Source organism: Dendrobates tinctorius, unplaced genomic scaffold, assembly GCF_039654945.1.
Source record: "Dendrobates tinctorius isolate UK_male_01 unplaced genomic scaffold, ASM3965494v1 ptg000203l, whole genome shotgun sequence".
Lineage (NCBI taxonomy): Eukaryota > Metazoa > Chordata > Amphibia > Anura > Dendrobatidae > Dendrobates > Dendrobates tinctorius.
In genome coordinates this window covers 23,054,574-23,067,182 of record NW_027361870.1, presented here as the reverse complement: position 1 = coordinate 23,067,182, position 12,609 = coordinate 23,054,574, and the positions used below count along the sequence as shown (strand labels likewise).

General features: G+C 39.6%; 1 protein-coding gene across 2 annotated transcripts in view; it reads right to left on the bottom strand.

The window, feature by feature from the left end:
• LRRN4 (leucine rich repeat neuronal 4) overlaps positions 1-12,609 on the bottom strand; it is a 58,660-nt gene that overhangs the window by 27,625 nt on the left and 18,426 nt on the right. For both annotated transcript variants that reach the window (XM_073553873.1, XM_073553874.1), the window contains exon 2: positions 9,436-10,105. In XM_073553873.1, the coding sequence (XP_073409974.1) occupies positions 9,436-10,069 (634 nt within the window). In that variant the 5' untranslated portion in view covers positions 10,070-10,105. The remainder of the gene's footprint in view (positions 1-9,435; positions 10,106-12,609) is intronic.

Here is a 12,609-nt window from a genome sequence, read left to right as displayed (position 1 = left end):
AAGAGTGGATCTGCAGTACCCCTATGCAGTTGAGAGGATTGTGCTGTTCAGCGCTGCAACCAAGCATATCCAACTGCCACTGATAACAGCTGATTAACGGGGGTGCCGTGTGTTGCACCCCCTCCAATCTGGCATTGTTGACATATCCTAAGCAAAGGCCATCAATATAAATGTAACAGACAACCCTTTTGACTAAAACTCTGGATGGAAACTGATTGATTCCATTGTTTGCAATGGATTTGTTTCCACCTGTCCTGCACATTAGTTGTTGCACCAGACAGGTGCAGGTGGCAGTCTGGTGGGCTGAGCATAGCATTTCAAGTAATGTTGGCAATGGCATCAGACACCGAACCAGCTCAAGGAAGCAAAATATTGAAAAAGCTTCATGGTAATGTTTGCATTAGTTATGACATCAGTCATGATACACTTGAGTTGCACAAGTCTTAAATATATGTGAACCAAGCCTTAGAAGCTCTATTGTATCAAAATTTTTTCGTGAGGTTTTTACCTTCCTCTGGATCAATATATTAGGTTATAGATCTGGATGGACTTAGGTCTTCTAAAAGGAAATGCAGGTCTACTGTAAGGAAGTAGAGATGCTGTCACATCCCCCCTTGAAGAATTTGTGCTTATGTAATGCACTGTACTGTTTTGTCTAGCTGGTAACTTGCATTGTTGTTCATTTTCTGCCCAGCAAATGTTAGTTGTTCGCAGACAGGGTTAATAATTGAGACTAGCTCAAATGGAAGGAGTTATATGGGCACTAGCTGAGGCAGATTTCCTGTTATGACTTATTTAGGGCTCAGCATTCAGTAGTGAAAGACCTAAGGTCTAATAACTTGCAGACTTTCATGCCAATGGGTATTGCATGCAAAGTGGGTGGACCATTACGCTTCAGATAGTATGTCCTAAGGACCTATGAAAGTGAAATTTGGCAGTTTGGAGCCCAGGCCAGGGAGGCCTTGTTAAAGAGAGATAGCAGAGTCTAGATAAACGGCAGGATGAGGTCCTTGGTTCAGGTCAGGAAGACCATTTAAATGGTAGGGAACTTTGCCTAAGGGGAGCAGAAGGCCTACTTAAAGGGGATTGAGAACGGAAGGAATTGAATTGACGGGACTGTGGTTGACAATTGTCTGTGTTGGAAGGAAGCTATGGTCGCCACATTAGGACATGAATTCTCCTATAGAGAGCAGTGGGCTTTCAAGGTACTGTTGAGGAGTCATACCAACGCACCACAGGAAATGGGGTCCTCATTAGTCAGCTGGCAACTGGGAGTAGATGTGAGGGACTGTTCCATTTTATTTTACTGGACTCTGTAGAGCTGTGAAGCACGTGACATGTCGCCAACTGTAACAAAGTTTTCATAAAGTGTTGTGCTTACTATCTGATGTTCATAGTTCTTATCTAGTTCATGTTATTTTAGGACTTTGATCTCCCTCTTTCATCTTCAAACCATATGGTCCTGGCCTGCCCAGCTCAGCGGCAGCGTGCCGTCTGCAGAGGCATATCGTCATGATAATGACAGCACACACACCTAGCCTGGACTCCCATTTTCATGTAGCATGTAGGGGTCTGGTAGACTAGTATCTCTCCCATGGCTGCTACCCTGCATCACGTTACACTACCTTCAACCTTAAAAACTATGGAACTATCTTCTTGTAAGTGAATTATTAGGAGGCCTTCAACCTAGTGTTGTATGTTATAATCAGTAAATTTCACCTCTAAGATGTGTAATGAAATGAATAGACAACTACAGTTTTAAATATGGTTTTAAAAAAATACTGGCAGAGCCAATTTTGAGATAAATGACCAAGCCCCATTTTTCAAATCTGACCAGTGCCAGTTTATGTTGTAATAACTCTGGAATACTTATACATATCCTGGTGATTCTAAGAGTTTTTTCATGACACATTGTACTTCATGTTGGTGGTAAATTTAGCTCAATATGTTTTTTATTCTTTTGTGAAAATATCGGAAATTTGATGAAAATTTAAAAAAATTATTGATTTTCAAATTTGAATGCTTAAAGTATATCCTTAAACGAGATAGTCATACCACACAAAATAGTTAATAAAAAACAGTTCCCATAAGTGTACTTTATGTCAGCATCATTTTTCAAACTTTCTTTTATTTCGTTAAGATGTTAGAAGAGTTAAAATTTAGCAGTAGTTTTTCATTTTTTTTTTCAAGTACATTAAGAAATTAAATTTTTTATGGACCTAATCAGTTTGAAGTGTCTTTGAGGTGTCAACATATTGGAAAACCCCCCAAATTATACCATTTAACCCCTTCACAACCCGACCTATGACGTATAGGTACGCCATATGTCGTGTCCCTGCACTCCATGCAGGCTCCGGGGCTGAGCCCGCATGTTTTCCTGCATATGACAGCTGATCTGATCAGGTGTCATGCCTCTAACAGCCGCAGGTGGAATCGCGATCCACATGCGGCTGTTAACATGTCAAATGCCGCTGTCAATCTCTTAACATGGAAGCACGTCACTAATCCCGCCCATTGGTCGCCGATGGGTTGGCATGACAACTCAGGATCTGCAGGAGACCCCGGTGGTTGTTATTGCCGGAATGCTATGAGCGCTGCCCTGCGGCTGGCGCTCATAGCAGGTAAGCATTTTTGCTACAAACAGCAGGGCTGAAGCACAATTGGATGATTGCAGCTTCTAGTTGCCCATGGAATATTGAAGCATGTGAAAACTAAAAAATAGCTAGACGTGATAGGACACTGATACTTTATTTTCGCAATTTCACCGCACTTTGAATTTTTTCCTATTTTCCAGTACACGATATGGTAAAACCAATGACTCTTGGAAGACAGTGAGCAAAATATGGAAACGCAAAAATGGAAAACCCCAAGGTCGTGAAAGGGGTTAAAAAACAACACCTCTCAAATTATTTTAAACTGCTGTTAGGGAATTGTTAATCCTGCAGGTGGATTGAAAAAAAATGAAAAATTACATTTTTAATTACTAAGATATTGCTTTTTTTTTCATTTTAACAAGGCATAATAGGAGAAAACGCACCATTAAATGTATTACGCAATTTCTCCTGAAAGTGGAAATATCTTATATGTGGTCAAAAACTGCTGTTTGGGCGCATGTCATGGCTTGGAAGAGAAGAAGCGCTATTTGGTATTTGGAGTGTAAGTTGTGCTGGAATAGATTGCAAACACTGTCGCATTTGCAGAGCCCCTGAGGTACCAAAATAGCAGAAATCTCCATAAGTGACCTAATTTTGGAAACTAGACCCCTTGATAAATTCATTTAGGAATGTGTTAAGCATTTTGAACTCACATGTGCTTCACAGTACTTTATAACATTTGGACGTGATATTAAAAAATTACGTTTTTTTCTCCAGTAAAATGTTATTATAGGTCCAATTTTGTAATTTTTACTACGGTTAATAGGAGAAAAGTGACACAATGTCTCCCAAATGTATCAATATTTCATATGTGGTCAAAAACTGCTGTTTGGGTGCAAGGCAGGGCTCTGAAGGGAAGAAGTGACATTTGGTATTTGGAGTGTAAATTGGGCTGGAATAAATTGCAGATACCATGTCTCATTTGCAGATTCCCTGAGGTAACAAAATAGCAGAAATGCCCATAAGTGATCATATTTTGGAAATTAGACCCATCAATGAATTCATTTAGGGGTGTATTGAGCATTTTTAACACATAGGTGCTTCACAGAACTTTTTAAAATGTGAATGTGAAACAAAAATTACATTTTTGTCTGCTAAATTGTTCTTTTAGCCTTAAATTTGTAAAATGTTCACAATGGATAATAGGAGAAAACAGACCCTATAATTTTTTACACAACTTTTCCCAATCGCGATGATGCCTCATATGTGGTCAAAAACTGCTGTTTGGGCACAAGGCAGGGCTAGGAAAGGGAAGACTGTTATTTGATTTTTGGAGCGAAAATTTGTTTAGAATAGATTGGGTATGTAATGCCACATTTGCAGTACCCCTGACATGCCAAAACAGCAGAAATCCCCACAAGGAATTCATCTAGTCGTGTACAGAACATTTAGACCCTACAGGTCATTGACAAAACTTTATAACATTTAGATGTGAAAAAAAAATGACATTTTTTCCACTAAAATATTTTTTTTTTTAGCACCAAATTTATAATTTACAAGAGGGGTAATAGGAAAATTTTTTAATGCAATTTCTCCTGAACACAATGACACCCCAAATGCGGTCAAAAAATTAAGTTTGGGTACATGGCAAAATTTGGAACGCAAAAAGTGCTATTTAATTTTTGGAATGGAAATTTGGACACTGTGTTGCATTTGCAGAGAGCCCCTGAGGTGTCAAAAAAGCAGGAACACCCACAAGTGACCTCATTTAGCAAACTAAACCCCATAAAGAATTTATCTATTGGTGTGGTGAGCATTTGTAACCGTCAGCATACCATTGGCACAGATTACCTCTGGGTATGATGACAACTATCGGCACCTGTGATTATGGTCATGGGGGGGTAGATAGTGCTACAGAGGATGTTTTAACCCCCTTTTAACCAGTTAGATGACAACATTGCGATTCACAGTGGTATCTAACCCCTTTACGACCTTGGATGTATTCATACATCCAGGTTGGCTGGTCCTTACCACCATTGGGAATATGGTTATATCATGGCAATTTTGCGCTCACAGGGACTGTGCATGCATGATTGCCATCGGATAGCAGCTGATAGTGACAGCTGACATTTGGCACTCAATGCCAGGGACGGTGCTCACATTGCTCCCGTCACTTTAACCCTCTAAATGCTTCGATCTATATCGATCTCAGCATTTTTAAAGCAGGCAGAGGGAGGAATCCCCCTCCGCCCTCCGATTGGCGCACAAACAAGATACTTGGATCATGCACAGTGCATGATCTAACTAACTTGCATCTGCAGGGCTGACAGTACATAAAGCATTGCAATGCTCGGGCATTGCAATATGTTATAACAGTGATCAGACTGCAAAATGTGAAAGTCCCATAGTGGAACTAAGTAAAAAAAATTTAAAAAAAGTTGGAAAAATATTTTTTTTAAATCATAAAATAATAATAAAAATATATATTTTACCCATAAAATAAAGATTTTTATGAAAAAACCCCCAAACAATAAAAGTACATGTTTGGTATTGAGGAGTCTGGAACGACTGGACCTATAAAACTGTCCCACTAGTTAACCCCTTCAGTGAGCACTGTAAAAAATTAAAATAAAATAAATCGAGGCAAAACACGATGCTTTATTATCATGCTGCTCAACAAAAAGTGGAGTAAAACGTGATTTAAGAAAATGAATGTAAATTTCAATAGTATTGCTGAAAATGACATCTTATCGCACAAAAACAAGCCTCAATACAGCTTCATCAGTGGAAAAATAAAAAAGTTATAAGTCTCAGAATAAAGCAATGCAAAAATAACTATTTATTTCTATAAAACAGTTTTTTGTTGTGTAAAAGTGTCAAAACACAAAAAAAAATAAATGTGATATTGCTGTAATTGCACTGACCCAAAGAATAAAGATGCCTTATCAATTTTACCACATGCGTAACTGCATTAAAAAAAATCACCCAAAAAAACAATTCTTGAATTCCTGGTTTTTGTTAATTCTGCCTCTCAAAAATCGAAATAGAAAGCGATAAAAAATGTCATGTGCCCATAAATGGTACTAATAAAAATGTCAACTCGTCCCGCAAATACAAGCCTTCACATGACACTTTCGGCAAAAATATGGAAAAATTATAGCTCTCAAAATATAGCGATAAAAAAACAATGTGTGTGAAAGCAGCCAAACAGAAAATACCTATATTAACTTGGTATTGCTGTAAACACACAGACCCAAAGAATAAAGTCGTCTAATCACTTATCCTGCACAATATACAGAGTAAAAAATAAATAAGATCAATTCTTCACCTGCTGTTGATTTTTTCATTCTGCCTCCCAAAGATTACAGTATGGTTCAGCTCAATTTTATCCTGGGCTCTACGCTGGCTTTCAGTGGAAATCTCTGAAATACGTGATTCAGACAGAAAGCCCGGCAGAAGATTCCATATAATGAGGCAGATGGAGGCACTGTGGATGCCGTCTGGCTGCCTATGATTCAGCGGTGTTTGTCTTTTTAGGTGTGCATAAAGGTGCACTAGGCCATAGTTTTGTGCGCTTCTGAAAAGAAGGACAATGCTGAATAGAGGCCAGACAGAGTCCATAGTAAGTCTGCTGCCTCATTATAGTAAATGAATCCCTAGGGGTTTTCTTCTGAATCACATCACTCGGAGATTTAGATGGAAAACCTAAAGTAAGTGCTCAGGGTAGGGCGCAGGATAAATGTGATTCTAAACATTATATAAAATGTTCCCATAAAAAGCTCCAAATTAATCCACAAAAAAGCAAGCCCCACTCAGGTCCACTCACACCTGCTATCAGAAATATTAGAGGCCTCCACATTGCTGGTAGTACAGTACAAAGGCTCTGAAAAAGGGAAATGGCTCCTCACCTCCCAAAAAATTCAGAAAATTCTTTGCTCCCAAATCCAAATGCCCCCTCCCTTCTGAGCCCCAGTGTGCCTTAACCACATTTAGTGTCTACATATTTGGCATTTCTGTAGCCATGATAGCCCACCTAATTTATGGGTGCATATCTTCAGAAGAATGAGCTGGACATAAAATACTGGGCACCACAATGTACTGGTCACTTCAACATACTGGTCACTACAATGTACTAGGAACTACAACGTACTGGAGACTACAACGGCAGTTTGCTATTTTCACTCAGCAACATTCACTGCTGCTTGTTTCTGGAAAACACCCATGGAGTCAAAATCATCACTACACTTGTAGATAAATTCTCAAATGGATATAATTTCCAAAATGGGGTCACTTGAGGGGGGATTCTGCTATTCTAGCACTTAGGAGTTCTGAATATGGAGTCCGCAAACTATTCTAGGAAAATCTGCTCTCCGGGAGGCAAATAGTGCTCTGTCCCTCCTGAGTCTCGCTGTATGGCTAAGCAGCACTGTATACAGTCACATATGGGGCATAACTACATTAAGAAGAAATTATGGAACACATTTTGGTGCTATTTTTGACTATTTCCCCTTGTAAAAATGTTAAATCTGGGGCTTAAACTAAATGTTGGTGGTAAAAATGTAATTCTTTTGTATTCACTGCATAATGGTATAAAATCCTATGACAACCCTGTGGTCTCAATATGATCGCTGCACCCCTAGATGAATTCATTGAGAAGTGTAGTTTGTAAAATGGTGTCATTATGTTTTTTTTGCTGTTCTGGCTCTGCCAATGGGACATGGCAGCCTAAAACCAATCCAGCAAAATCTGAGCTCCAATATGACACTTCGTTCTTTCTGACCTTTTCACTGTACCTCAAAAGTAGTTGTCGACCACATATGAGGGTATCGGTGTGCTCAGGAGAAATTGCACAACAATTTGTAGAACAATATGACACTAAAATAACATTTTGGTGGGAAAGTCATTTGTTTTTTCAAAAGTCCATCCCTTCTGAGCCCTGCTGTGTGCCCAAACAGTAGATTTCCCTCACAAAAGGGGTATCAGCATGCTCAGAAGTAATTGCACAACAAATTGTATGGTACAATTTCTCCTGTCACCCTTGTGAAAATGTAAAATTTGGGGCTAAAAACATTTTTATGGGAAAAATGTGATTTTTTTACTTTCACAAATCAACATTATTAACATCTGTGAAGCACCTGTGGGGTCAAGGTGCTCACCACACATCTAGATAAGTTCCCAGGTGGTCTAGTTTCCAAAATGGTGTCACTTGTGAGCAGTTTCCACTGTTTATGCACAGCAGGAGATCTCCAGACGCGACATGGTATCTGCTAATTATTCTAGCAAATTTTACATTCCAAAAGTCAAATGTCACTCCTTCCCTTCTGAACTTTGTCGTGTGCCCAAACAGTGTTTTTCCCCCACATATAAGGTATTGGTATTTCCAGAAAAAAATCTGACTTTTATTTTCCCTCTAATATACAGATTTATAGCGATTTACTGGTATATAGAGAATGTGCATGTAAAGAAGATGAATGTCATTTACTTACAGTATTTAGGGTGAGAAAATTATTTTTTTTATTGGCAGTGCAGCCTGTGACTCAATGCAAAAGCTGTTGTCTCCTCAAGGTAGTGAGTCTGAATCCCAGGGAAGCCCTTACTTCAAGAAAAGTGAAAAATTTAATTTATTTCAAATGAATGCATGTGCAAAGCTCAGACAGATGTTAGGGGACTAAGCCACACATTGTGTGAAATCAGAGGTATTGCCATGCTGCTGCTCCCTGAGAAATAGCTCAGACCTATGCTTGAGGTGAAATGCTCATCTTGCCTCATGGGTCCTCCACCCACTCTGTTCTGCAGAGCCCATCTGAATAGAGTAGTGGCAGTGCATGCATTCAGTTGCTCCATTCATTTAATTCTCTATAGGACCGAAGGGGATAGCAAAGTACAGTGCTTGGCTTTTTTCCGGCAGCCCCATAGAGAATAATTCTCATGATACAGCATAATACTGTATGAAGGATGTGAGAGACATCACACTGTATGTGGGGCTGTGGGGTTCATCATTCTTCATGGTGGTCATGTGGAGCATCATAGTGTATAGGGGGCTGTAGAAGCTTTCATAATGTGTGTGGGGGCCATCACACTCTGTTTGGACCCATGCGGGCATAATTCTGTATGGATAATGTGAAAGACTTCATACTGTATTGGGGGCTATGGGGCTTACCATAATTTATAGAGGTGCTGTGGGCATCATAGTGTATGGGGTGCTGTAAGGGAAATCAAAATGTATGTGTGGGGACCATCATACTGTGTTAGAGCCCATGTGGGCATAATACTGTATGGGAGGCTGTGGGTTTAATAATGCTTTGTGGGGTATTGTGGCATAATAATACTGTATGGGGGCTTTGGAAGACATACTGCGGGTGGGGCTGTGTGGAGCATCATACTTTAGGGGAGGCTGTGGGGTCCATCATACTTTGTGTTGGATTTTGGGTTTCATTTTACTGTGTGTGGGGGTGGACTGTGGGTTCAATCATATTCTGTGTGGGACTGTGAGGAGTGCTCAAACTCTGTGTGTGACTTTATGGGACCATGATACAATGTGTGGGGGCATAATACCCTGGGCAGGACTGTGGAGGGCTATCATAATGTGTGCTGGGATATGGGGCCATCATACTGTATAGAGGCTGTGGAAGCTATTACACTTTGTGGGGGGGACTGTGTGATCCATCATACTTTGAGGGGGATCCGTTTGCTCATGGTAGAAAGAAACTCATAGAAATGCAAGTAGAATATCATATCATTACCAAAGGTAACCATTTAAGTAATAAAATGTAACCATTTGATAATATAAAGCTTTACTTATCTGAATTATTTTTGATTTTCGCTTATCATTTTGACTTACCTCTTCTAATGTATGTACCACTTAGATCAAGCAATCGGAGTGACTTTAATGAACTCTCTTGGGCTTCTGTTCCATTAAGTTCAAATGCTGACCAACCAATATCTTCAGATGAATCAATTCCGATCAAAGTCATAGATAAATTAAGGAAAGACAAGCTTGGAAAACTGGAGAAGGCAAATGGATGGATGAGAAATATGGGATTTTCAGCAAGTGATAGCCTTGTGAGATTCTTCAACATAAGGCACTTTGGTACAACTGATAACCAGTTATTGCTTAGATCCAATGAGTCCAGTTCAGCCAATACGTGAGTTTTCCAGTGAATCTCTTTGATGCGGTTGTGAGATAAAGACATAATGCGAAGTTTAGAAAGATAAGCCACATCTTGGTCCCGAATTACAGTTATGTTGTTAAAACTCAAATTCAAGTCCTCGGTATTTGTAGGAAGACAAGATGGTAACACTTCTAAATTTTGGTGCTGTAGATGACATTTCACATTGCATTGCTCTCCACACTGAGTGTCGGTAATATTCCTTTCTTCTGTTAGATTTTTGGAGACAGTAACTGTTGGGTCTGTGCTGCTTAGAAGAGCAACTAACATTCCCATCTTACACACAAGGAGCAGCAAGATGAACATTTTCTTCCGGAGGTAGTCAGTAAACAAAGAGGAAGCCTGTAAAAATAAAGTAAGAACATACAGAGAATAAAGTCATTTGGTGTAAGAATATCAATGATCAAAAAATGAAAACTTTCCAGTGGTCTTAGATCCTCGTATGTAGTATCTTTTGGGTAAGTTCACACTGGGTGTAATTTCAGCATTTTGTTTTCTGCGGCAAAACCTGATCTCTTGGCAGGAAAGAAGCTGCAGAAAAAAAGCAGGTTTTGCTTGGTTTAGTGCAAAAAAAAAGTCCTATTCTACAAAATAAGGTTTTGGCACAAAAACACAGGAAAACTTGAAACCTGCGTTTTTGCTGCAGATTTTCACCAAATACTGATGACAAAGAAACAAAGGTGTGTGCATGAGATTTCTGAAATCTCATAGGCTTTGCTTCTTCTTTAAAGAGCAGCTGAAAACTTGCATAAAAAAAATGCTGAAACGTGTTCCGCATTTGCTCAGTATTTGGAAGTCGATATCAGGATTGAAACAAAGGAAAAGTACTGTATAATAGAAACCCGTCCCCACTTTTGTATTTCTCACTCACTCCTGGTTTTAGCTTACAAATACTGATGTAAATTACATACCAAATACTCAGCGTGTCATTGTTGCCTACAGAGGTTTCCTGTGATTAATTATCATGAGTTTCCTGGCTTACCCAGTATAACAAACTGAGCATTACTTACTCACCGCGGTCTACTTTGTCACTGAAACCAGTGACATCACAGCTTCAGCACGTCAACAAAGACCAGGGGCAGTGGAAAGGCAGCACTGGACCTTGTGTTTACAGATCAGTTTGTTATTTTTATGCTGGACTTGATACGAAATTGAAAGTAATTGAAAAACAGTTAAAATATAATTTCTGAAGTCCAGTCACCAACATACTTTTTCTACAAGCCTATGAAATGATGGTGTAGTAGTTCCCCTCTTCCTATCCCTCTCACTTGCTAGTACCATTGTTGTGGTCATACCCATATCACATAGTGGAATCTGTATGTTTGAAAATGTGCAGAGGCGACTGTAATCACTGAACTCTATCAGTTAAAGGGAATCTGTCACCTATTTTTTGGTATATAAGATACGGCCACCGCCATCAGGTACTTATCTACAGCAAAGAAAATACCCTTAAAGTACATAATAATTAATAATTCATGCTGTGCCAGTAGAATGCTGTAGATAAGCCCCGATGTAACCTGAAAGAGAAGAAAAACGAGTTATATTACATTAGTTTAAGATTAACACACTGGCGCCAGTCCACTTGGACAGAGAAGGAAGGTCCACTATTCCCAGATGCAGCTGGTGAATAACAGGCTCTGTGCTGGTGCCTGTTTAAAAGAGCTAAAGCTGATAAGAAAAGAAATACACCGCGCTATACTGGGAACTGAAAAAAATATATAATATAACTGAGTACTTACTTGCTGGTGTGTGAAAAAATCACGTGGTGGTGTATGTATAGCAGTATTCTGAGACTATTCACCTTGTCATAGATGTATATATTTGGATGCAAAAACTGCTGAGTAGATAATATAGGGTTAAATGGGGGTGAGCCCGTTAGTGTGTTACAGAGGGGAAAAAAAAAAAAATATATAAATAAAATAAAATATGAACTAATCTTGATTTACTCACTTAAGGAAATCAGAACCATATAAAATATATGCTGTAAATGTAGCCATTGCCAAATATTAAGATTGGAATGTTGCAGCCTGTTTCTGAAAAAAATATAATAGTTGAAAAATAAAACCAAAAAAAAAAAAAAAAAAAAAAAGGATGGGGATAAATAGATGTTTGAGATGATAACTGAATGCTGACCTTACTGCATGCCAATTTCAACAGGCGAGGTCAGAATGATTAATCCTGTGCAAAACAAATGATGGCACAGTTCCTGCAAAGTGAATGAGCGTTAGTGACAGCATGTGCCCACTAGTGGAACGAGGTGCTTAATTCTGGTGCACTTACTTGCAGGGCCAGTGCTCAGTGAGACAGGCTTGGGTGCTCAGCGTGGGGGCTGGGGCTGCTGCTGCTAATCCGTATGGACGTGGAGACCGCTGTTGCCTCGCGTGCTCCGGCCGAGAGCAATGCTGAGGGACTCGGCGTGTGATGGGGCAGGGCTAGCGTGACGTCACACTGGGGGTAAGACGGTGGCTCAAGGGCAGCACAATACCGACATGTTTCGAGAGATAGCTACTCTCTTCATCAGGGTTGTGCCTATTAGTGTGCAGACCATAAATTTATAGCAGACTGAGCCTGAGCATGTCCTGGAACCATTGGAGTGGAATGACAATTTTACTTTAGCAACTCTGGACATTAAATCATTATATACGGTCATTGACCCTTCTAAAGGTCAGGCGGCAGCACAATTTTTTCTTGGCGCTTTAAAAACTTACAAACCTCTACAGATCCAATTCATCCTTGACAGTATTGACTTTATCATGAAACACAACTATTTCACGTACGAAAACCAGTTCTATATTCAGACCCATGGCACCGCGATGGGCACGAGATTCGCGCCTAGTTTCGCAAAC